This window comes from Astatotilapia calliptera, chromosome 2 (genome assembly GCF_900246225.1).
Source record: "Astatotilapia calliptera chromosome 2, fAstCal1.2, whole genome shotgun sequence".
NCBI lineage: Eukaryota > Metazoa > Chordata > Actinopteri > Cichliformes > Cichlidae > Astatotilapia > Astatotilapia calliptera.
The window spans coordinates 14,181,299-14,207,663 of record NC_039303.1 but is presented as its reverse complement, the minus strand read 5'-3'; the positions used below and the strand labels follow the sequence as shown (position 1 = coordinate 14,207,663).

At 44.4% G+C, this 26,365-nt stretch overlaps 1 protein-coding gene across 1 annotated transcript; it reads right to left on the bottom strand.

The window, feature by feature from the left end:
• Positions 1-820: 820 nt before the first annotated feature.
• pde6a (phosphodiesterase 6A, cGMP-specific, rod, alpha) lies at positions 821-26,174 on the bottom strand. Its single transcript, XM_026185361.1, has 24 exons — positions 26,089-26,174; positions 25,425-25,795; positions 25,024-25,165; positions 20,427-20,579; positions 17,651-17,740; positions 17,370-17,510; positions 16,646-16,720; positions 16,204-16,268; positions 15,257-15,323; positions 13,370-13,417; positions 12,449-12,598; positions 11,860-12,003; positions 11,332-11,397; positions 11,011-11,157; positions 9,249-9,356; positions 8,760-8,869; positions 7,010-7,097; positions 6,687-6,787; positions 5,869-5,976; positions 5,699-5,762; positions 4,011-4,085; positions 1,895-1,978; positions 1,553-1,721; positions 821-1,475 (listed from the first exon to the last, which is right to left on the bottom strand). Exons 2-24 carry the CDS (start codon positions 25,751-25,753, stop codon positions 1,432-1,434), a joined length of 2,568 nt encoding a protein of 855 aa, XP_026041146.1. The 5' UTR covers positions 25,754-25,795; positions 26,089-26,174; the 3' UTR covers positions 821-1,431.
• Between the last annotated feature and the right edge of the window lie 191 nt (positions 26,175-26,365).

Genomic DNA, 26,365 nt, shown 5'->3' with positions numbered 1-26,365 from the left:
TATTCTCATGTATATATCTCATGTATATCTCATGCATATATCTTTCTACATAGCACTTTTAATTCTTATTCTTACTTTTATTTTTTCATGTCTATTTAAGCGCAATTTATGACAGTATGTTCGCACTGAAGCACCGCAGCAATTTCCTAATGTTGTAAACCTGCTCAACATTTGGCAATAAAACCCTTTCTGATTCTGATTCTATTTAAATAACACTGAATTGAGTTTGCAGGTAAAATACATTTTACCAAAAGATTCTCTACAATAGTGAGGAAAAATGCCGTTACGCAATAAGAGATGGGATTTAGTGGAGTATGCCAACAAACATCTGAAAACTTCTTGTGGTGGAGAATAAACCGGGTTTGAAGCATTTGTAAATCTCCTTGCTAAATTCTTTCCAGCCCACTAGAACAGTTCCTCTGTTGTTGAGGCTGGCTTCAAACTGATGTATAAAAGCAGCAGGATGTTGGATTTTGTGGCGGACGTATGTTAGTCAGATGCTTGTTAGATCACAATCCTTTAAGCTTGAAACGATGTAAAACATTTCCACTGATTCTCCTGGAAATGAAAAGAAAGTGTGCTCGAGGCCCAAGAAAGAAACTAGTGAGCAGGCAGACATCCGACAGATACTTTCTAGTACAAAGTCATCTACACACACACCCTGAAACACACACACATGCACAAACACGCTGACACAGCTGTCATTCAGTAGGGAAATAGTCAGAAATCTTTACTAATGTCTGCAAACAAGCTGTTTCTCTTTTCTTCATTACAAAGTGAGCGTCGTTGGTGTGTGTGTGTGTGTGTGTGTGTGTGTGTGTGTGTGTGTGTGTGTGTGTGTGTGTGTGTGTGTGTGTGTGTGTGTGAGCAGTCAGTGTGCTGACACAGAAGTGATGCATGTTACATCCTGAACATGAATGCGACACAGGTGAGTGAGGGACGACTGAAAGGCTCCCATCACTGGGTCAGCTACAGGAAATGATGCAAAGAAAAGGCAGCAGCTTCTATTTTACAGCCTTCTAATGAATCACAGAGTTCTTATTGTGACTCTCTGACAGTGTGCACATGACCCGGGACACATTGTCAAAGCAAAATAATACAGAAATAGTTTCTGACATTTGATTCACAGGCTGGAAATATTGTTGTCACAGTCTTCAAGAGTATCCTGCGATGTTGGGCTCAGCTTAAGGGCCTTGCACTGTGATCCTGCACTAAACTGGCGGTAAATGTAAAAAACTGTGATTCCCACAAACAAATGAATGCAACAGGAAGCACAGAAGAGCGAATGAGACACATTTACAGCAGACCAAGGACATTTATGAAGCGACAGCTGCAGGAAACAAGTGTCCAAAGCAGGAAACGACCTCCCAGCGAAGTGGGTTCCTCAGGTGCGGCATGTCGAGCCAGCCCGGCAGGGTACCGCGAGCAGCTCTAGCTGAGAATGCACGTCTTTGACTGAGACTGGGCCGCGCTCGCTGCAGCAGGAAGGAAAGGAGAGAAGTTCAGTGTTCAGTCAGAGTTTGGAAAGCTGTGACGCCTGACCGCCTCCTACCTTGTCTGGCTGCCGCAGCTTTCTCAGCCTCCTCCTCCTTGGCTTTCTTAGCCGCCTCGATGGCAGCGACCTTGGCATCGTGCTCCTCCTTCAGGGCGTTCCACTCCTTCCTGTTGTTCATCAGCCGGTCCAGCATTGGGGTGATCTCCACGTGGAAGCGACTGAACTCCTGGGACGACACAAATCAGACACATCAGCGTTGCTCAATCCAAACCGCTAACGCTGCTTAAATGACACAGAGAGCCAGAGCAGCTCATGGGCCATATGCCGCTGCTCCACGCTTGCAGATGTTTATCTGGGTGGAAGCAGCAGCTGTGGGTGTCTGAGTGGGTGAGCTCTCACCTTGTACACAAAGGCGCAGACAAAGTCGATGAAGCCACACTGCAGCTTTGGAAGTTCCTCCGCTTTGTTCCTGTCCATCATGGGCTGAAGGAGAGAGAGAGAGAGAGAGACAGCTGATGGCCTCATCATCACTGTGGCCTCACACACCTGTGAGACTCCTACAGTGTCCAGCTCTGCTTCTGCAAATGACGTTTATCCACCTGCTGAACTCTCAGCGGTCAGCTCCTCACGTTTTCCTCCTTAATGACTGCCGAGTTACTGCACAGTCCTCAAACCATGTACAAAGCCCTGACTGTGGGCTGAAATGGAGACCAAGGTCTTGGATGCTTAGTATTTAAAAATACATTTAACCCTTTAAGACCTACCATAGAACCAAGTCCGCCAGAGCTTATATTATATTTTTACATGCTGTGGAGCCATTTTTGGGAGCATTTCAAGTTGCTATACATCAATACAACCATTATAGCCCAAACTTTAATAATATGTCTGCATTAGGTGCATAGTAATTACATAAATTGCAAAAAAGTGCAATAAACTACAAAAAAATTGAAAATCGTTTTTGTTTTTTTAACATATATTTCTAGTTAGAGAAATTTAAGAGGCTCATCCCTCAAAACTGTAAATACAAAAAAGTTGCACAAACTAGTTTCCCACCACAGGAAATTTATTTTGAGTGTCTTCATAGTTTTATTTTTGAAATACACCAATTTTTATACACTGCAGGAAAAACGAAAATAAATATTATAGTGCAAATTTGCAAAATAACAGCATATGCATCAAAATAAACTATTTCCAGCAGTGAAATATGAGTCCTAAGCATCCCAGAAACGACACAGAAAGTCATAAACTCAAACATAACTTTTTAAAACACAAGTATAGGCTCATAAGGCCCCGATCGTAAAAAAACTACATTTCCGCAAAATGACGTCACTTCCGGTTTCGGGCAGGTCATGCGGTCATGTGATAGTTCGCGCTGATGGACGTAGGAAGTGTTACAAACAGCTGATCGGATCGGCGAAGCGTGTTTCTGGAATATCATGTTTTTGTTGCTGCAAGTGATTTTTATGCAGTTTTTGCAAAGCTATATGTGGAAGGAAACTGTGACCTAGGACAAGCTGATGGCATAAGATGTAAGTACAACTCCTCCGGTTTCATATGCAAAAAAAATTATTGCGCTAGCTCACGTGGTTGCAGAGCTACCGGGATTTAAAAATAGTTACGCAAAATGGAGCGTGCCCGCTCCGATCGGCTGTAAAGGGTTAATAAAGGGCTAATTATACAAACATGAAATGATGCAAGCTTCTTTCAAACAGGCATCACCTTTAAAACAGAAGCTGCTACATTCAAACGTCATCTTTCGGGGAAATGCTGAGGCGAGCCCTGAAAAGGTCACGATGGCTGCTGGAAAAGCCTCTGCAGAGTCCTGTCAGACCACAGTGAGTCACATGACCTCTGTGGCACAGGAAGCTCTCCCAGCTGACACTGCTTAAGATTAACTCAGAGCACCGCCAGGTAAGCGTGGAGGGCGGTGCTTCAGGTGTCTGAAGGGCACGAGAGAGCAAGGCAGGGAAGAACAGGAAGGTCGGAAAGGATTTGGTCAGACACAGTCACGGCTCTCTCTGTATCAGCGCTCCACACGATGGCTCAGCACCGCCTGCTCAGCAGCGCCACAGGGATGCCAGTCTGTCCTTTCATATTTGCTCCCCATCACTAATGAAACCCCGTGGATTCGGTCCACCAAGTCCTCCCCAACTCCAACTTCAGAATAAACACATGGAAATAACTGAGTGGAAATGTGTTTGGAACGTTTCACTGTTCCTCCAAATGAGTCTTATTTTAAACTCCAGAAGAATCGAGTGAAGGTGGAGTGGTCCCATGCCCTGATGTGAGAGGAGATCCAATCCCTCCACTGGAGCCTTCAGGCACCATGTTTGCCGTACATTTGAGGAACCGCGTACCTTCTTTCCTTTTATTCTAAATATTATTTTTTCTCACATTTCTGACAGGGAACAACAAAAACCCAACAGCTGTTTCTGTCTGTGACTGTGTCCATGTCTGTGGGCTGTGGTTAGTTTAGAGTGAGGACAGCAGAAGCTGCAAACATCTGAGCTCTTACGATAGGCTGCTGCTCGAGGACCGTCCTCTCCAAGTCTCCCTGCTCCCAGAACTCTGCAGCGACAGACAGCGCCACCTGGAGGAGGAACCACACAGGTCGGGTCAGAGCTGCTGCTTTGAAGGAGAACACACACACACACACACACACACACACACACACACACACACACACACACACACACACACGCTGGGACTGGAGGAAGGACAGCTGCTGCAGTTTACCACGGAGCTGATAGGAGGAAACATTTGATGGAGCAGGAAATGATCCTTTGTGTTTCACATCGGCCGCTAAATCTGAATCAGACTGCTACAGTGTCAGGCTGTGTCTCAGAGAGATGGAGGAGCGCTGATGAATAATATGGAAATTTTGTATTCAGCAGCGAGTTAGTCATCGAGCCAGTTTTGGGGAACAATTGTGGCAAAGCGAGCAAAGCCTGTAGACACAATCTGTGTGCGTGGGAAGCAGAGTGGAGTGAAACGTGGGAATTATCAGCCATAAAAATGTCAGCAGAATTTCACAGAGAATCAAGAAGCTATTGTCTGTGAAACATCTGAGCGAGAAGGCGTCCATCACTATCTATCTGCACCGGATTATCTGTTTAAATCACAAAGCAGGCTAAGAGAGTAACCAGGGTTAAATTACAGCGGGGTATCGAGCGTCTGCATGCCTCTGCTCACGATCGTCACGGATGTTTCCGTATGACAGCTGCTCAGCTCTGAGGGTAGATTCAGGTGATGAAGGAGCATCAGAATACACTGGGAACATCCTCAGTGCCAGCTCTCACTGTGTCCGTTACAGGATTTTTAAATAGCAGAAGGCTCTCAGGATCAGCGGGATGTTCCCCTCTAAAGGTCAGACGCTTGGTAAAAAGGGACACACCAGAGAGTGTCTGCTGATCCCGAGACCTCTGAGATCTGGACCCTGATTCTGATACGATCGGTTCGGTCTGCTGCACAGAACATGAACACCGCCCACGAGCACGTTTCGCAACACGAGCTGCATTAAGAATGTGACAGAAGAATCGAACCTGTTCTGAGCAGACGCCACATGGGCCTTTACCCAGAATGCACTTCTACTGCTCCTCCAAGTCACAGACATCAAACTGCTGCAGTTCATTCAGACCCCATCACTGATGCTCACAGAAACCAAGTTTAGTCTTTAGACTGTGCAGTACTTAGAAAGTTTGGCCCCGCCCCCTGCACGTCCACCTGAGCAGGAACGTTTCAATTAAAGTGTGTTTGTTTGGATTAGCTGATCTAAATAATTAATACACCTCATCCATGCAGTAAATCACCTGGAGGAGAGCCTGACAGCGTAAACACTACTCCACCTGCCACCTCAGAGGTGTTCGGCGAATCCTGGGGGGTCCCGGCTGGGAGCCACCGTCCCAGAAACTAAATGCATTATTAGTCCTGCTTTCTGTCAGTTCGTGCTGATATTACATACTTTACAGAAATGCTGAGCCTGCCAGGCGTGCCAAGCGAGCGAGAAGCAGCAGGTTGCTTTTGATGCACGAGGCCGTCAGGAACCGACGCCGAACGCTGCCTGGAAAAATGGCAGCACTGACAAAACGTCTCTCTGCATCTACTTCATCATGGCTCGCCTCTCGCAGAGTGTGTGTGAGTGTGTGTCGAGTTACAGCAGAGGGCCCGTTTTACAACCAGAACTGAGACACTAGGGGGGCCTACCTTACTCTGGATCTCCCATGGTTTGGCGATGGCGGACAGGTCACAGGCTGTCATCATCATCGCCCTGCAAGCATAGCACGTGGATGGGTCAGAGCTGCGCGTCTGGGTCTCCTTGCTTGCCTGAGAGTGAGTGTGTGTGTGTGTGCGTGTGTGTGTGCGCTTCTGCATACATGACAATCTCTTTGCGCGTAGTCTCCAGCATCATGTATTTGGTCCAGTCATTCCAGTTCTCGTAGGTCTTGGACTGGTCTACAATCTTCTGGAACATGGTCCTCTTCCTGCACAGAGACAGACATTCCAATCAGCTCACAGGAACCATTCCGCTGTTACTGTAGTTATTCCAAAGCCTGGAGAAAGTGAATTAAGTCATTCTGTGGTCCCCTGCTGAATGTGGAAGTTTGCTCACTAACAAAGAAATAATCAGTCTCTAATTTTTATGGTAGTTTCATTTTAAATGAGAGCGACAGGGCATCAACCAAAAACCCAGAAAAGTCATTATATAAACTGATTTTCATAAGAATTTGGTCCAAGCAATTCTGGCTCCCACAGACAGGCTCTGTACCCGTGTCACATGCACTACATGATTATAATCAATCAGTTGAGTACTCCTGATCTCAGCTCATTGTGTGAACAAAGCACAGCTGAAAGCTGAAGCCAAGCTCCATGCAGGATCTCGCTTCATGGGGTGAGGATCATGAGAAAGGAGGTGGGTGGAGCTAGTTAATGATCTGAAGGCAGGCGGTTCCACAGGTATGTCTGAGATCTGCAGGGAACATCATAGAAGGCTTGGTGCTGATCAGATGAAGCCAAAATTTAGCTCCTTGGCATCAACTCAACCCACTGTGGTTGGAGGAAGAGACTTCATAAACATTAGAGACTGTTTGAATTCAGCAGGGATCAGGTAACTATCCCCCTGCTGTAGGTCAGGTTACTGAAGCCTTCACATTCCAAAGGTAACGTTGTGGAATGATGCTGCTAGCGTACTGACTTGAAGTACAGAGCCAGATCAGTGGCGATGATGGCGATGTCCATAAGGTGGATGACGAGGTCGTGCTGACGGCGGTTCAGATTCTGATAAATGTTCAGCGCCTGAAGCAGAAGAAAAAAAAAAGACACTTCAAACAACAAGAAAGGATCCAAAGGTTGAGGTTCCTGCACCTGAGACTCAAAGAGCTCAAAGACGCCTCCTCTGATGAAGCAGAGGTAACGCTCAAACATCTCAGCCCCACTGCTGAAGATGTGATGGCAATCAAATCATCACTGCACACAAACAAAGCTTCACATCTTCATATTTAACGTGTGTGTATATACCTCATCTCTCAGCAAAGTCTTCCCAAACTCCAGATGGTGTCTTTCCAAGATGGAGGAGCCGTGAAGCTTCGCCAGAGGATTACCAGACCTGCACACAAAAACACACACACACGCACAATGGGAGGCTAGACTGTGATAAATCATGCATGTTGAGCCCAGGGTGGGCCTGGCTGCCTGTGTCCACTGCTAATGGTGGCTTTCATTAGCTCATCCATCAGCGGGAGGAGCAGAGCAGCTGGAGGCGTAGCTCGTCAATATCGACTCATTGATATTCTCTGTGTGTGACGTTGACTTCACTTAAAGAGCTGAGGTCAGCTCGGCAGCTCACGGGACAAGCGACTGTCGCTCGGAGTCGATAAACGCTCCTCAGAGTAAACAAAGGTCTGATTTCCAGAAAGTTTCAAAGAACGTGACTGATGCTCTTCAGCAAATCAGGACATGCCGCTCACAAAGGTGACACCTGCTCACTATTCAGGGTTCCCACTGCTGCCCCTGCACTTTGGCATCCTTACATGAGCAATGTGCAAGTACAGAGGGTCGCAGCAGTCTCACCTGCTCACCAAGACACAGATAAGTTGTAGCCACATGTATCAGCGTGGTGTTTGTTCTTAAACAGGCAAACTTTGATTTAGCTGTAAGTTTATATGTGCAGTGTTTTTCAATGTTAGGGTCTGCGTGTGACACCAGCCTTCAAAAACCTGTGGAGCAGCTTCAGAAGAATGTTCCTCACTGTGAATCATCTACAGAACATCATACCATCCACATACTCAACAGCTGGAGGAATCTCTGTGCGCAGGCTGATAAGGATAGATCAGGAACACTTCCAGCATCTATGAGTGGCTTGGCTACAGCTCAGTCATGGAGGGAAGACGGCACGTGTGACTACGATGGAGAAATGTGCTCCTTTAAAACTGATCTCAGGTCAGACCCAAACACGGATCCGCATGAAGAGGAACGGGAGCTTCCGGCTCGTTATCTGCAGTTTTCAGGCTCGCAGACCATCACAGACTCATGAACTGTCCAACTTTTACAGACACGTCACTACCTCCAAATCTTTCTGTTAAAAGGGAGTTTTTCCTTCCCACTGTCGCCAAAGTGCTTGCTCATTGGAGTCATATGATTGTTGGGTTTTTCTCTGTATGTATTATTGTAGGGTCTACCTTACAATATAAAGCGCCTTGATCTGGCGCTGTATAAATAAAACTGAACTGAATCAAATTCATAATGATGTCGTCATGTTTTTCTTATAGTGTTTGATTTGAACATTTGATTGTTTTCTACGTCACAGCAACCTGACTTTTTGTAATTGTGGTTGTAGTTTTCTTTTAGTGGCTTATGTTTCATTAAGATTTGTTAATAAATGCCATATTTTCTGCACATGCTCCTGTCAGGAGATCTGCTTCTTAAACCAAACAGTAAAAGCTGCCTTCGTGCAGGGCCTCGAGTAGAAATCAGTGTTTGATTTGATCAAATCGAGCCAACAGACTGTACAGAAAATATGGATGTAATTTTAAGCCCAAAACATTGTTTCTTTGTAATGACCAGCAGAGGGAGACTCCTCTGTGAGAAAATAAGGCTCCTGATTGGCTGCTCTCTGAGCTCAGGAAACAGTCTCAGATGTTTTTAAGTCTTCTTTAATATAACGTGATTTTTTTCTGCAAATGACGGAAAACAAGCTAAATGCTCCACTGGTGACTACACCCATCTCATATATGCAGCATGCCAAACACCCCCACCCCTGCCTTCTTACTTCATCTGGTAGAGGTTGTTGGTTCCTCTGTGGTCGATATCGTGACAGAAGCCGGCGGTTACCATGGCCATGCACTCCAGGTCTGTGTAGTAACGCTTCAGATCACCTGTCTGAGAGTGTCAGCCACACAGAGCACATGTTTATTCATGGAGTCGGCGTGCAGGTGTGCACTTGCACACAGACACACACACACAGATATGTACACACAGGGATTAACACCGATCCACACCCAGAATCATTGCATGTGTCTGCGCTATATGAATATAAACTATGACTCTGAGTGGTTTTCTTAATAACGACCCCTTCAGGCACACTCCATTATATCTGCCACAAACACACAACCTTGACTGAGAGAATGAAGAAGAAGAAGAACAGGGTGAGCAGAGGGGTGGGGCTGAGGGATACTGAGTGTGTGTGTGTGTGTGTGTGTGTGTGTGTGTGTGTGTGTGTGTGTGTGTGTGTGTGTGTGTGTGTGTGTGTGAGAGAGACCATCAGCAGGGTGAACATTGTCTGTCCAACGTTGAATCCGTGCCTCCAGTTGTGGTAGGTGATCTTCCTGTAGCCTTTACTCAGGGAGTACATGAATCTCACCAGGACCTGCAGAGGAAGCACAGCATGAGGTCCAGAGGTATTAATAACAATCCTTACATTTGAAATGATGCTAGTTTATCTAGTAGTCAGTCACTTTTAACCAATAAAAAGTGTAAGTGTGTGCATGGAAATGTCTGTTCTTAAACAGATCATGCTAAACTTAAAGCCCCTGAATTGACGTGCTGTGTGAACATTAGCCATCCAATTTTTCGTCATCTCTTATAATTTGATATCCCAAAACGCTCCTGTGGCGAGTATTGTGGTGATGACTTTAAACCATGTGCACGTCCAGCTGTTGCTGAGACAGAGTTCACATCACGTCTGTGGTCATGAAATCCTTTGAAGGACATTACAGACCACCAGTTGGATCCCCTGCAGTTTGCCTAACAGGTCGGTGGATGATGCAGTGAACATGGGACTTTATTACATCCTGCAACATCTCGACCGCCCGGGAACTTATGCCAGGGTCCTGTTTGTGGACTTTAGTTCGGCTTTTAATACCATTGTGCCTGAACTTCTCTCCTCCAAACTTTCCCAGCTCAGCGTGTAACCAGCTACCTGTCAGTGGATCACCAGCTTCCTGACAGACAGGAAGCAGCAATTGAGGTTGGGGGAGATCACCTCTAAAACTCGGTCCCTCAGTATTGGTGCCCCTCAAAGATCTGTCCTCTCACCACTATTGTTCTCTCTCTATACTAATGACTGCACCTCCAAGAACTCGGCCGGTAAACTCCTAAAGTTTGCAGATGACACCTCCATCATTGGCCTCATTCAGGATGGTGATGAGTCTGCATACTGGCAGGAAGTTAGCAGCTGGTACTCTGGTGCAGTCAGCACAATCTGGAGCTGAACAAGCTTAAGACTGTAGAGATGACAGTGGACTTCAGGAGATATCCCTCAACACTGCTCCCCCTCACCATGTCAGACAGCCCGGTGTTGACTGTGAAGATCTTCAAGTTCCTGGGTACCACCACCTCCCAGGACTTGAAGTGGGAGACCAACATCTCCTCCATCCTCAAAAAGACCCAGCAGAGGATGTACTTGTTGACACAACTGGGGAAGTACAGTCTTCCACAGGAGCTGCTGATCTAGTTCTACACTGCAGTCACTAAGTCTGTCCTGTGCTCCTCCATCACAGTCTGGTATTGTGCAGCCACTAAACAGGACAGGAGCAGACTGCAGCGGACTGTACGGGCAGTAGAAAAGATCACTGGCGCCCCCCTGCCCTCCATCCAGGACCTGCACCTCTCAAGAACCAGGAAACGGGCAGGGAAAATCATCACAGACCCCTCACACCCTGGACACAGACTTTTTGACCTGCTGCCCTCTGGCAGACGGTATAGAAGCCTGCAGACCAGGATGGGGCTTGCCAGCATGACCTCAGAGCTAACAGCTGTAACTGCACTGTGTTGAGAGCAGGTGACTGCTGTTTCATCACAACCAGCGCTCTGTTTCCTTTGTGCAGGTGTACGTAGACCCCTCCACCGATTGATGGAGGTCAGCTGCAAACTTTTCTCTTCCCTAAATGACACTTTACCGTATTCTTAGTTATATGTAACCACTAACATGATTATTGTGTTACAAGTAACATTGAAACCATCATAGCTGCTGCTGCTCCTGTGTGCATCGCACTTAAAGCCATGGATGGGGGCACACGGACCTCTCTGGGAATGTGAAACTTGTCCACCACTTTGAGTTCGTAGTACATCTTGACGCCACACTTCACCAGGTCCAGTTCGCTGTGTTCAAAGTCACAGAAGTGAAACTCGAAGATCTCGGCTTTCTTGGAGTTCGGCAGCACCTCGGACTGTCGAGGAAAACAAGAACAATGCATCAGATCAATGTGGGAATATTTTATTTGGTCATGACCCGGAGCTCCGCGTGGATTAGGAATAATAAAAATCATCAGAACAAACAGCTCCCTTCTCATCCTGCCCTGTTTTTCTTTTTGTGTGCTGATGGGAGCGTTTGGCATTTTTACCAGGATCTCCTGAAGCTCCTCCTCCTCGCACTCGTCCGGTTCCTTCCCCCACCTCTCTCTGGTGTTCTGCGGACAAACACACATCGTCAACAGTCACCTTGGATAAAATGGTTTGGCATCCATCAACTGACACCTGATCTGAGGTCAGAGCAAGTTGTCTCTCTGACAAATCACCTCATAGAAAACCTGACAGCTTATTCCAGCTTACAGATGATGCTCAGCTCCTGCTCCTGTCATCCACATCCACCAACAAAGCTTCAGAGAGACAGCTTTTAGCACGAATACTCAAACAATAAAAGACAGACATAAAAGAGAGCGCTTCATCTCCATCTGATTAGAATCACATTTATCCAAAACAATGCTGTAATTCAACGACTCTTCAAGTCTTCCACTAAAGATGTTCACTTACTGAAAGTTTCATTAATCAGAGCCAAAGAGATTAGTTTTAGAGGCCATCCTCATCTCTGAGGTGCTCCTGCCTGAAACAGGAGGAACAAAACTTGAGTGGGGAGACACAGACTCACTCACCAGGACGTTTTGGATTTCATCTTTGCGACACTTGACGTGGTAGAGCACCATGTCCTGGTAGATGTCCTTCCTGTTCTCCAGTTTGTTCATCTTATCGTAGGTGTCGGTGTTGAGCACCGACCAGCCCAGGAACTGAGTCAGAGACTGGGAGAGAAAACACTGGAGCTTCATTCACCTCACAATCCGCGTACAATTAAACAGTATGTGTTATTGCGATATAGTCTAGTGGGTAAAGGTTTGTTGTGTGCCGTGTGTTGTCCTGTATATATCTGCAGCCTCAGTCAGCTTTAAATGTACAGCAGCCGGCACCACAGGGCGCTCCCTACTGTAGGGTACAGTTCATTTAGTGATAAAATCAGGGCAACAATATTAAGAGCAGAGGTTTGTTGATGAGCTGAGGGTGTTTTGTGTTGCAGTGAGGTGGCCACAGAGACATCAGTAAAAGCCTCCAGGCCTGATTATAAATAATGCAGACGCTCTGAATGGCCTGCAGTGTATTTATAGTAAACCAGTGACACACACACACACACACACACACACACACACACACACACACACACACACACACACACACACACACACAGTGTACCTCCATCAGGGTTTCATCCATCTCATCAAAAGGTTTCCCATCCTTCCTGTTATAGAACGTGGCCACACCCACAATCTCTTCCTTCTTGTTGACGATGGGCATGGACAGAACGTTCTTAATGGTCCAACCAGAGTCATCCAGCGGCTCCGTCTGAACATGAAAACACCCTGAGTTTAATTAGCGATGACAGGACGGCCTGCGTGCCCACTCTGAGCTGGTCTTATAAAGGAAAGAGTTATTTATTTTCTGTAATAATCTTTTTGTCCTACAGACCGTCTCAGAGTCAGGCGGTCTGCCTCCATCAGTCAGCAGACATCTGAGATGTTCAAATGACTGACTGCAGCTTTAAGCCAGGGTAACAGGCCCCACACTGTCAGCAGACCTGAAGCACGATCCGTGTGTGAGCTCGGACAACAGTACCCACCGCAGTAGAACGATTAGAATAAATGCACTCGGAGCTTAACAGCCCCCAGGAACATCATTTAAAGTAAGGAGAGCAGAGAATGTTGGAAATGTCACCGATTTATATGTTCATGATTAGTCTCTGGTGTACTGTTATAGTACAGGACAGACCACTGTAGTGCCAAGGCAATTTTTTTGCATACTTTATACCTACACGTCCTTCGAGCTGGCTCGCACAGTGCAATCAAATTCCAGCATCTTCTTCTACTGAACATCTGATTACAGATGACAAGCCAAAGCGGTCTCACTGAGCCCTCAAACAGGAAGCTAAAACTACTTTGTCCTTACTGAAAGACTTCAAACATCATTATCGTCATGTTGTAATCTAAGATAATACTGAGGATGATCACTTTAGTCTGGAGTCTGTGATAACTGACAGCAGGTCAGTCCTGAAGTCGTTCAGTAACATCTTTGTGTTTTATGAAGCATCCTTGGAATGAAAGATGGCGTACAGCTTACCTGAAAGCTGAAAAACTCGTCCTCAGCTGCGTTCATTATGTTACAAATCTGTGGGAAAAGGAAGTAAAAAGATGAGCACGTGAGGGGAAGAAGCTTCACATGTTAGCAAAAGACTTCTGAATCATCTGGAAGCTTCAGAAGCAGAAATATCGATGAGAATGAGGAGAAATGAGCAGAAGGTGGGATGAACGTGCTCTAGCTCTGTGGAAGAAAGAACCACATGTTCAAAATCATCACCGTCAAGCTCTCAGCTTTTTCTCTCAATCATGGAAACGTAACTCTGCATAGGAATAAAGTTTTCACCTTGTACATAAAGCAGAAGGGGAAATATGAAGCGGGAGAGATGATGTAGGCGTGACAGATGATGAGGAGCAAAGACGACGGGAGGACGGGACAGGAGGACAGACGAGGAGGAGGATTAGACAGACGAGCGGCGGCAGCGGGCTCGGCGGTTTGGGAAACACTTGCCGTGATTAATTACAACGGTTGCAGAAATTACAATTATACATCACCGCAGCGTGTGGCTGAGCACTTTTCATTTCCACAGCGGCATGCACGCTGACAACTGTGTAATAACTCTGAAGGCACTCTGCTCATCGACCCACCCGCACACTGCAGCGAACATGAGTGGAAATCAGATTTTTAAAGGACAATGATCTAAAGTTTTCACTGTCTCCACATCAGTGGCAATGATTTAAGACTTTATTGTTTAAGAAGTTATTAACGTGGTTCTGACAAAGAACACAAAGTACAGTAAAATTACAAGATGGACGTAATGTTAACGACCAACATTAGAGACTTTAAAAAATTTTTTATTCAGTTCCATTCAGTCCCCTTGGGGTGCTTTATATGATAAAGAACCTACAATAATACAGAGAAAACCCAATAACCCATCATGACTCTGTATAAGCATTTGGCGACAGTGGGAAGGAAAAACTCCCCTTTAAAAGGAGGAAACCTCTGGCAGAACCAGGCTCCGAGGGGGACAGGAATAATAACTAATAAATAACAAATAAATGTCCTCACTCAGGAATGGCTAAAGACAGTCTGAGTTTGTGGGGAAGTGCAACTTTTCAAACACTGAATCTTTTCTTCAGCTCAAACAAGTTTTTACTGCCTTTAATTAAACCTTTAATGAACCGAGCTGGCACCGTTTGTACTCATCCGGCTCTCTAAACACTCATTCATTCTCACATTTGTGACCTCCAGGGTGTCCAAGCTCCAGCCGTCATCACGTGTCCACATGACCTGACAAACTGTCCCAACTCATCGTGAGGCACAAATGCAAAAGCCTCAAATTTAAATCTCAGTACAGTCCTTGCCTATACATGGTCCCCTCGAGGCCCTCTGGGAGCTGACATTTCTCACAAGAGACAAAGGAAGAAGGGCATGTTTGTTTCTTTAGACAGAAAAGCTGATCAGGAATATTTTATGCAGTAATATGACACAAACTTTAAACACAAGTATTGCCAAAAATATTTAGATGGTTCACTTCAGGCTCCAGATCATTAACCTGCGTTTTTTCTAATGACCAGCAGGGGGCAGCAATTCAGGCTGTAAAAAACAGTCTATGAGAAGCTAAACTTGCTGCACACTTGATTTACAGCTTTGCTGATCAGTGTATGGGCTCCATTCGTGTCTTAGTTAAGAAGATCTGATGCTTACTTTGTAAACGGGAGTAAAATAGACGTAAAGTAGAAAAGCTTTAGGGTTGAGATGACAGCAACCTCAGTTTCTCGGTCAGATCATCACTTCTGGTTTTAAAAGTATTAAAATGCTAACTTGGAGCTTCTGAATGAGTTCTCGTGGGGTAAGAACAGCAGAAACGTTGGAAATTGATTATCTTGTGACAGTTAATGTGAGCTCGTAGGAACAACAGATACTGACCAGCCCAGTTTCTGCTACATAGGTGGGTAAACCGCTGACCAGGGCCCAGTGATCTGCTGGAGGACCCCTGGAAATGAAGACATGCCACACAGAAGGTTAAAATGCCACAATCACCTTTAATAAAAGCGAACAAAGTGTACATTTCAGTGGTAATACTCAGTTTACTGTATCATTGTTAAGCAAATGTCATGTAAAACGAGCTCAGGTCAAATAACGTCTGTTCAGCCTTCGGTTTGCACTGTGGTGAAGTTACTGTGAGCTGGATTGTTTGCACAGCGGTTATTAATGTTTACAGAGCAGGGTGGGATCACGGAAATCACAGCCTTATATGGCTGAAGGGAAAATATATCAGTGGCGCTGTGAGGCTTGGCTGTGAGGCTTCGCAGAGCTCCCGAATCCGTTTTTTACCCTCAGGTAAAATCTTTATTTTTCTCCCACATAGAATGTTATTACTATTAAAATCAGCCTTCTCAAATGTATTCTTGCTTCATTTAATTTAGTGCGTTTAACTTCACTTGTTTTATATATTAACTTACTTGTATTGAGTCACCTGTGCTCTCTCAGAGGACCGCTGCTCATGCTAGTAAGGACAGACTCGCCAGGCTGTTCATGTTTATCATTATACTGTCGTCACTCTTCCACGTGTTGTGTTCAGATTGTGATTCCTGTGGATGTGTTTTTTAGGACTCCAAGTATTCACGTTTGAATTAAGCCACTCTTCCTTCCTTCCTTCCTTCCTTCCTTCCATGAGAGCAGTGCAAGGGTCACAATCACGTGACCCCTGCACTGCTCTCATACACAACCATATCATCTATGTTAAGAGATCGCTGCATCCGTGCTCAGATTTCCTTCCTTGCAGACACATAAGTGTGACCCGACGTAATGCTAGTGGTCAAATCTCTGCAGCGGCACTAATATCTGCTAATGTCACATCTGCTGAGACTTACGGTATGACTTTGATGTCCTCTTTGCCATGGAGGATGTAGTCAATCACTTTGTAGAAGATGATTTCCTTGAGAGGTCAAATAAGATCACAGTTAGTTTGCTGAAACTCTCTGCACAGACTCAGGTGTGAAATCAGGTGTAAACTCCACACACAGATAGAAAAAAACCAACAACACTTTAAAGCCCACTGTGTGTGAATTCTGATAAACTAGAGCCAGATAGAGGAAAAAGATTAGAGGAGAAAGACTTTGATAGGGCTGGAAGCATTACTTCACTCAGCGTGTGTCACAGAAATGAGCTTCTGATTGGCCTGCTGATGGAGATACAAGAAGCTGGCACGTTTTAACCTGCTGGAGGTGCTACAGTCACTGTAATTGGAAGCACTGAGTAACAGATGAATGCCACATGGACTTGGATCTCAGAGTTTGGTCAGGACCTCCTCACCCTGCCATCAGGAGTTTTGGGTCCATCATAAGGAGGAACCTCTCCCATCAAAACAGGCCACAAGTCAAAGAACTCCTGCACACATAACAGAGACACAGAGAGAAAAAGGCAGATTTAGAGGAGAGAAACATTAACGTTATTTAATGTTATTCTGGGAAGATGTGGTGCTTTTGTTCAGTCTTCAGAACATGCCCAATTTCACAGATCACAGCGCAGCTTCTACTGCTGTTTGTTATTAAGTGTGTTATTCATGAAATCCAGTATTGTAAGCAGACGGCCATCTGTACAGACACACAACATGTGTTTGTTCTCTGAGAGCAGGTGCTGGGAATCAACTGGCAGCTGCTTGTAATTAGGTGACAGCCACAGCCAGTATTTATGGCACCATGTTAGTTATTACAAATACATGGAGAAGCTAAGAAGATACTTTAAATATACTTTTGTCAGCAGAAGAAAAAAATCAAGCAGATCAGATAAAGAAAGCCCAAGGAGTCTGAAAATATGCATTCCCAAAAGATGAAGATAAAAAACACAATGGATTCCATAAAAACAAAGACTGGATGGACGCAGCATAGAAACAGAGATGATACTCTTAAACATGTTGGTTCAGCAGGTCCTGGTCCTGAACCCAGACCATTCACATTACAAATAGCAGGATGCTGGACAGCTTGCTAAAGATTTCTGGCTCCTCTGTGACTCTGGCTGTGAGTGTGTTGTTGCCTACCTTGGTCTTGGTCATGTCCAGCAAACCCACAGAGTAGCGGTCACAGTTGAGGAAAGCTCGGACTGTGTACAAGGCTTTGTGGAACTGCCTCTCGATGTCTGTCATCTCCTCAAACACCTTGCTGGCTGACCACAGCAACACCTGGACAGCAAAATCAAACAGAAACCTGAACCAAGGACAACCACGCACTCATCTCTGCTGCTTCTCTTCCTTCTAATGTCTGGTGCTTTTTTTTGTTCATCACCACTAAAGAAAGTGGCTTTGCATAGATCTATCCTTACCTGTCCTCTCCTGGTCTCACAGTTGTGTAGGTAGCTCAGGTGGAAAACTCTCAGTGCCAGGTTAGCAAAGTTCAGATATTTGTTCAGGGTCTGGGAGAGAGTAGAACATGAGTGGTGAGGATTTTGAACTGCACGCTCTTACATTTCTTATTACACCAGCAATCCTAAAAAAAACCCTCTCCTCCAGCTGATCATCTCAAGGAATTAATTTGCAGACTTGGAGCTTGTGTCCATGTTTTAATGAAGAGCTATAATAATCCTAACCCAGAACACACAGTTCTGATGAGTTGCTGTCAAGAAACTTGCAGAAACGCCTCATTTTTATCTTCAAATGCAATGTTTAAACGGTCCCTGTTAGTTATGACAAAAAGATGCCTCATTATGTCTCTCCTGACATTCATCATGTTTGGAGCAGCAAAAAAACCCCAAAATTAAGCAAAAATCGACTTAAGAATAAAAAAAATCACAAAGACTGCACCAAAGAGTAAAACAGTGAAATGTGCATTATTAAGTCTCTCTGTTAGTAAATGGTTTTGTAATTGATCAACAAACGGATTTACTGTGCCTTACAGAAACCTGGTTACAGCAGGATGATTGTTAGTTTAAATGAATCAACACCCCTGAGTAATAGTAACTATCAGAATCCTCGAAGGTCGAGGAGGAGGAGTGGCAGCAATCTTTCACTCCAGCTTATCAATCAACCAAAGACCCAGACAGACTTTTAATTAATTTGACAGCCTGATGCTTAGCCTCATACACACTAGCTGCAAAATTCAAAAAACATTTTTACTTGTTGTTGTTTCTGTTTCTAATTTCTACTTCTTTGACTTTTTATCTTAATGAAGTGCATGCAAACCTTCGGTCCAACTTGGTCACCTTACAGATCTTACAGCTCTTCATGATGCAAAATTAGTCCTGAATGCTAACAAAACCAAAGTAATGTTGTTTTCCCATAAGTGAAGCTCCGAACATCAACTCAGGAAAGTGATACCATAGAGCTTGTTGACTCAAACAAATGTCTTTGTATTTGATAAGGATCTCAAATTACATACTTGATAAAAAACCTCAAATTTACTTTACAGTTTTTTTATAGATTAAAATCGTGTTTCTCTATTGCAACTTGCGTTAAGCTTGTTTTTATCGCTGTTGGATTAAGCGATGCTGTCTATCGATTTGCCTGTCCCATTACCTTAGCTCAATTAGACCCCATTACCGTGCTGCCCTAAGATATAGAACAGGCTCACACTTCATGACTCATCACTGCACTTTGTATAGCCTTGCTGGATTTACTTCACTCAATAGTTGAATAATGAAGCATTGGTATATTTTTATATACACAGTCATTCTAAGAAAATTGCCATCATATATCTACACCAAGTTCATTGCCCTCCAGAACACCTACAATCTCAGAGCCAGGAGCTGGCTGCGGTTTAAAGTAGAACTTGTGAGCACAGAGCCAGGAATGTCAAGTCTGTCTTATTTCGGCATGTGGTCTTGGAATTATCTGCAGCTCAGGATGAGGTTGGAATTTCTTGTCCCTTTATCTAGTTTTAAACAAAAAACTGACAGAGGTCCTAGTCACCAACTGTACCTGTAAAATTTAAATGGCTTGAATTTGGAACTGTTTTAAATGTTGTAATGAATTTGATATATTTTACTGCTTCATATTTAGTGGTCAATGTGATCATTTCATACATTGTTGCAGTTGTATATAAACTGGCTTGTTTTGCACTTTACACACTGCTGCTTCTTACTTAGTCATACACCACCACAAAAACAGCCACCTCATGAGCTTTCTGTCACTTTATTATTCAGTTACACACAGTTTTTCAGTCTGTTGATGGTTTTCTGATAAATCTGCTGTGTCACAGTTAAACTACATGACGTATTGTTCACATCGATGGCACCACAAGAACGCGATTAGATCCGAGTGGAGCGTGGTTTGGGGTTAGGGGGACGCAGCTGGCTCAACAGCCACCGTGAATTGTTCCTGGTGTGTTTGAATGTCTGTGTGATCCAGAGTTTTGAATTTTCTAATTAGTTTTTATTTTTATTTCATTTTGACTCTTGACTCTAAACTGTTTTACTTCAGTTTAGAGTCAAGAGTCAATGTTCTTGTGTCAGTTTAGTCTTTATCTGTCAGAGGCAGGGTTTATGAAAATCAGTGCTGCTGTTACAATAAAAACACTTTTTGAAAACAGCAACTCTCTGTCTCGTACCAAAACTGAGCATATTAACTCTATATGCTTATTTTCATTCTTTTTAGTTTTAGTGAACTATAATAAGTTTGGTCTCGAATGCTGCAGCTGACCATGCTTCTCTGATTGAGCCAATGGACAGTGAGGAGGACACATCATCAAAAGCAGGTGGAGTATGTCCATCCAACAATAACCATACCTGATGGAGTCAGGACCTCTGGAGTTCATGTGAGTCAAAGTTTCATGTTTTTCTGGTCACATCTGTAACATCTGTAACTTCGACTCCTTGTGTTTGTGATTGGTCTTAAATGAAGATCATTTTATTGGGGATTATTCTGGAGGTACGCTCGATAGTGTTCTTTATCAGTTCTGTCTGGTTTCCTCCACATTAACACTCAGTCTAGTCCTGCTGCCAGGTTTTCTTTTAGTCCGGGTCTATCTGGCTCCAGGTCTGAGAAACTGACCCTACATGTTACTTGTTAAGACAAAAGGGGATGCAGCTACCTAAATATCACTGACAGAATGAGACAAAGCGGAAGAAGAAAGTCTGCTGAGGGACAGGCGCTGTTACAGGTTACCTCTTCATCCTTGGCAGTGAAGCACGGGCCATCCAGCTTGTTAACAGCCATCATGACAGCCACCATGTCTTTACCGTTCATGATCGGGACGGCGAGGACATTCTTCGTCACGTACTCGGTCAGCTCATCCACAAAGCTGCTGAAGTGTGTGCTCTAGGAGTAGAGAGAAGAGGCAGAGTGGATATTTCACTGTATCTAATTATCATTGCTTTCTCGCTGCACTTTTCAAAACTCCCAGAGCTGCTTTGATGAACGCTCTGATGATATCCATAAATGCTGTAAGTGAAGCCTCTCCCTTATCCTCAGATGCCACGCGCTCTCAGCTGCGCTCCATCTATGCTTCATCTATGCTTCCTCCTGAGCAGCAGGGGTCATCAATTGTTCCTCTGGGGGTGTAACACAGGAAAAGCAGCTCATTAGCTGCCAAGCTAATCATATGATTGTTTGGTTTTTCTCTGTATCTATGAAGCGCCTTGAGGTGACTTTTGTTGTGATTTGGCGCTATATAAATAAACTTGAATTGAATTGAATTGAATTGAAGAAGGAACAAAGACCTGCACAGGGACCCATTTGGCTATGACGAGGTCTCTGTCTTTTTCTGGATGTTACCTGAGTGAGGCAGGAAAGGGATCAGAGCGCATGCAATTGTTTAAGAGGAAATATAGAGAAAGTTTGATACTTGTCTGCTTTCTGCTGAAAATACACTTGAAATCCACCCATCTATCTTCTAGAACAGGGGTGGTCAACTCCCGTCCTCGAGGGCCGGTGTCCTGCAGGTTTTAGATCTCACCCTGGGTCAGCACACCTGAATCAAACAATTAGTTCATCTGGAGAACTTCAAGACATGCTGAGGAGGTCATTTAGCCATTTAAATCAGCTGACATGTCTAAAATCTGCAGGACCCTAGAGGCCTGGAGTTGCCCACCCCTGCTCTCGACCAACCAAGTGCAGTAGGATATAAAATCAGGTGTGACAGTTAAAACTGAATAGATGCTGAAGCTGAAAACCATGTGAAACCCTTCTTCTCCCCTAAAAACACAGCGTGGAGTTTTCTTATCCAAACACTTCCACCGCAAACTGAAACGTCTTCAGGTGCATTCGCTGTTTAGATTCTAAAAGAAGGGCACAGAAACCCTGCTGTGGCTGATCCTGGATCAGCTGCTTCATCTGCTGCCTGACAAACAAACCCACTGCACAGATAGGGCACTTTGCCAGCTTGTTATTAGGTGACCTTTGACCCTCTTAAGCTCGCAGAGCTCATCACCCTGCACATGGATCATTTACCCATTTTTAGATGGAGACACAGTATCGTTTATGCAGCTCTTACGCGGTTGCTCTTCCAGTTTGGCTCTTCATCCCAGAGCACACACACCTGTAAGTACAGCTCTGCAGGTGTGATAAAAGGTGTGCAATAGTGCTGAGTCTGTGGAAGCAGCGGCCTGTGTGACCTCTGCGACTAATCTGGGATTGCTATTATTCAGGACAGATTAACCTGTTTATGTGGAGCCTGTCCACCTCCCTCACACACACTGATAAATAACAGGGTACCACTCTGAATATAATTGCATTATTCTCGGTCTCACTTTGAAGGAAGAAGAAGATGAATCGAGAGTCTTGCCTGATTGGCTGATCTGCAGTTAACTGGGTCAGGATGGAACCAGTGAGCACAAAGGCAGCAATGCCAGTCCCTGCATTTCATACAGAGCCACCCCGTGCGCATTAACATCACAAAGCCAACCTGTTATCTGGAAACACTCGTCGGTCGTTGGCTGGGGGGAGAAACTGAGGCTCTGATTGTTCCTGTCAAACTGTCACGTGTTTGTGTGAAGCTGAACACCGTTTCACAATGAAGAGCCAACAGGCTGCTGGGAGCACAACTGCTGCAAATAAACCGGGCACAATGAGCTTGAGCCCACTTTGTTCCTCCGTCAGCAGCACGGCCTTCTGAGGTCAGTGAAAGGATGCGGTGGAAGTGATACAGAGGAGCGCCTGTGTAATGTGGGCCGCTGCCCTACGTGGCGTGAATGTCTCAAAAAGAGCTGCCAGAGGCGGCTCCTGCAGGCGGACCTGCAGGAGCATGATGCAGACACGAGAAAATGCTGGCCAGCTATTTTTAAATGTCAGAGGTATTGGCTGTAATGAGATTGAGAGGAATTAGCAGCATAAACCGCATGGAGTCATGTCACCCTCTGGTGGACACACCGAAGCCGAACGGCTCTGATAGAAAATGAAACAGGTCATAAAAGCATCAGAAACACAGATGATTGCAAACATTCAGGGAACCTCGAGGCTCCTGTCTGTTAGTGATGTGTCGGTCGCGAACAAAATGGCTCTTAGAGCCGGATCTTTGACGTGAATGACGGGAGCCGGCTCCTTATTGCGAGCTGTGGGTTTTTTTTTCTTTCTCTCACCCTCTCTCTCACACTTTTTTCCACACAAGGCTCACATGCGGATGAGGGGGGAGGGGCGGAAGTTACACTCTCAGTAGCACAGGAGCGGGGGGGGGGAATGTCACATTAGAAAGGTATCCGGTTGTTCAGTCTGACATCACTAGCCGTGTCTGGGTCTAAACTCCGCTGCAGGTCCATATATCAAACGATCACTATGGCATTACTGAGAGTTGAAAAACTGTCTAAAGTCTTTCATCTTTAATAAAATGATCAGCGTTCTGCTCTACCAGGTGTAACAATTGAGTTTAGCATCCAGGCATCCATGAAAACGGAATTTATGACATTTAACGGAGTTAGAAGTTAGCAGGAAGTTAGCTCGCTAGCTTCTATCTAAATACAATATAGCATGTCCTGACTGCGGGATTTTGGAAACAAATTCAAACATACAGCTCTGTTATCACTTCCAGCATAAATGAAGACAGAAAACTAAACAGCAGTGACGTTTGTAGGGTTACTGAAGTTGGGCTAGCTGGTATATAATGATGTCCTACGTTACCGCTAGCGACACAGCTATGTTAGCATAATATGAACAAGCTAACTTTTTTTCCACTCGATAAAAGTTAACGTGAGTGTTCTCGGTGGTCAGGAACAAATGTAATCGCATGGCAGGATGCTGTAAAAGGACAAAACTTCAGCCAGGAGAACAACTGAGATAATCCATCCACAATACGAGGTTAGTCATTCATATACTGCTGCATGGGCTGGGCTGTAGTTACACCCTAAGGTTTTAAAAACTGAGCTTAAATAAATGATTAGCGGTAATAAAAGCCGAGGGAGGTCAACAGTGATCGCTGACTGTTTTAGGAGCTTTTTGAGATCAAATATAAGAAAATACAAAACATTAAACATGTTAACACAAAAGCCATATTAAACGCAGACTACTTTAGACCCGGAAGTAGGATTCGTCGCGTCATCACTGAACAACCGGATAGTAATCAGCCACAACTATTTGCGGATGATAAAGGATTCAGAAAGTTTATTCATGCAGGTCCATATGACAGAGAATATGCATCTTCTTTTTGTTTTCATATTTTAATTTATATTTAATTGTGTTGTGGTTTGCAGTGTTTTGTGTTGTTTCACTTTAAATTTGTTAAAGGAAAAAGCTGAAAATTTAAATAGTTAAAAATTGAAATGTGAATAGTTGGTTTTTGTATTATATGATTTATTTATTACATTTTATATGGAGTGAAAAAATAAAAGTATATTTACGGTGGCCCCTACAGACAAAAGACAAAAACTCCAAAACATGTAAAAACTCAGAAGCACGTAAAACCTCAAAACACGTACAAAACACAACAGAAGTGTTCCAGGATGTTAGGCGCAGTGTTGAGCTTTTGTTACCTAGTGGCTACACAAGCCAGCAAGTACCAACAACCGGATTTGGTGTGTGGTAGTAACAGGCAAATGAACATTTTTTTAAATTATTTGAATATATATGAGTGCTTGTGTATAAATACACAAACAATACACATATGCTTTCAATTATGTAATTTAAGTGATCTAGGTAGCTCTGTTTTGGAAGTTCAGTTCATGCTAGAAATGTGTTTTGGAGTTTGTACGTGTTTTGTCTCTAGGGGCCACCGTAAATATTTATATATAAACATATAATAAACTTTATTTATAAAGCACACTTAAAAAAAATATATATATATAAATAAAACCACTTTTTTTACATTAGTAATTCCTTTTGTGCATAATTTTATATTATTGTTAATAATAAATTAATTACAGCAACAAAACAACCTGAAGAGCCGGTTCGGAGCTGAAAGAGCCGGCTCTTTTTAGTGAGCCGAACCGAAAGAGCCGGTACTCTAAAAAGAGCCGGAAATCGCATCACTACTGTCTGTGCTACTGACTGTCCACGCTGTAGTTTGCTGCTAAATTAACTGCTATTACTACAAATAACTGGAGTCATAACTGCATTAATTCCCTCTGTTTAAACCAGTCGTGAGTTCTTTTACATGCTTTCATAAAGTGAACGTGTATCTGAGAGGATTTCCTCTTAGCTAAACAGCCACATGCTGCTTTTAGGCTCTAGATGTTTTTGGGGACTTTACTTCATATGTGATGGCACAAAGATGAAGGTTTCCAATCGACCAATCAATCCCCCATAAAGAGTACTTTGGGGGGGGGGGGGTTATTACCTGTGACACATCAGAAATGTTGACCATCTTCTTGCTGGTGGCCACGTGGCCCACGATGCCCATATCCAGCGGGTACACGATTTCACTGTCGGGTTGCACGAGGCACTCGTCAAAAATGGCGTCTTTATGAACGTTGAACAACCTGAAGGTAAATATGGAGACAGAAACGTGACCCAGGGTGACCAGGCCCTCTCTGACCTCACTAAGTGCTGGAAAGAAGGAAATCCCAGTGTGCTCCGTCACTGGTTCCTGAGGAGGAAGCTTGACCTCCGAGATAATAAACATGTCCAAGCTTCATGCTTACATTTAAAATCTTTCAATTGCCCCAGGGGGACAAATAAAGCTATCAGCATCGCTGCTACCTGCACTGCTTTCAGACACTGAAGTGGGTCTGCAATCACCTGGTGGCGAGCTCAGCGACGCCGTTCCTCTGCCGGTACATAAAGAGACTCATGCGATCCACCCGCAGCATGAAGCTGAGGTGCTTCATCAGCCTGAAAACGGACTTCTCCATGTTCAGGTTATCCTGGATGTCACGCACCAGATCGATGAGGATCTCGCTCTCATCCACCATCGTCAGCTCATGAAACGTGCTAATGTTTACTGCCGTCTTGCGGTTGGGATCCAGCAAGTCCGAGATGATCTTAGGCCGGAAGTTCATGTCAAAGTACTGCTTGGCAAACTGCGGGTTGGCATCGAGGAACTGCTCTGCTGCTGCTGCATCCACCATGATTACTGCTGACAGGGGGCAAAGCTGATTGGAGGAGTGCTTCTACGAAAGACAACAAGTAGCAGATGAGTTTAATACTGAGAGAAATATAATTTCGTGCAACAGAAGAAGAAGAGAAACTGGATTTGTTTCTGGGCTGAAGCCAAAACAATGAGCTAAAAGATGCTGAAGGGCCTTTGGCTTTTCTCAGCATTTTACTCTCAGATATGACAAGAATACAGAATGTGGTGTGAAAAGCTGGCATCACCATCCTTGCTCTGCACATACTTTTATCAATCAAACCATAAAATAACATAACAATGTAAAAACAGTTAGCAAGAATAAGGCGGCTGTACCTGTGAAAGTCCTCCTGCTGTCTCCGGCTAATCCGTCTGTGCTGCAGATGTCTGAGAGGAGAGAAAGGATTACAGGGATGGTTTTAAATGGTCATGTGTGGACATAAGCCTGTGTCCAATTACATCTTGGGGATTATATGCCTTCCAGTGTTCAACTTCTTTCTGTGTCTCAACAAAACTCTGCTAACACTCGCTGATCTTCTTCAGGACCAAGAAAATTAATATTTCTCCAGTTTTCCGTTTACTGGACGGTTTTTGGTTCATGCATCCAACCAAA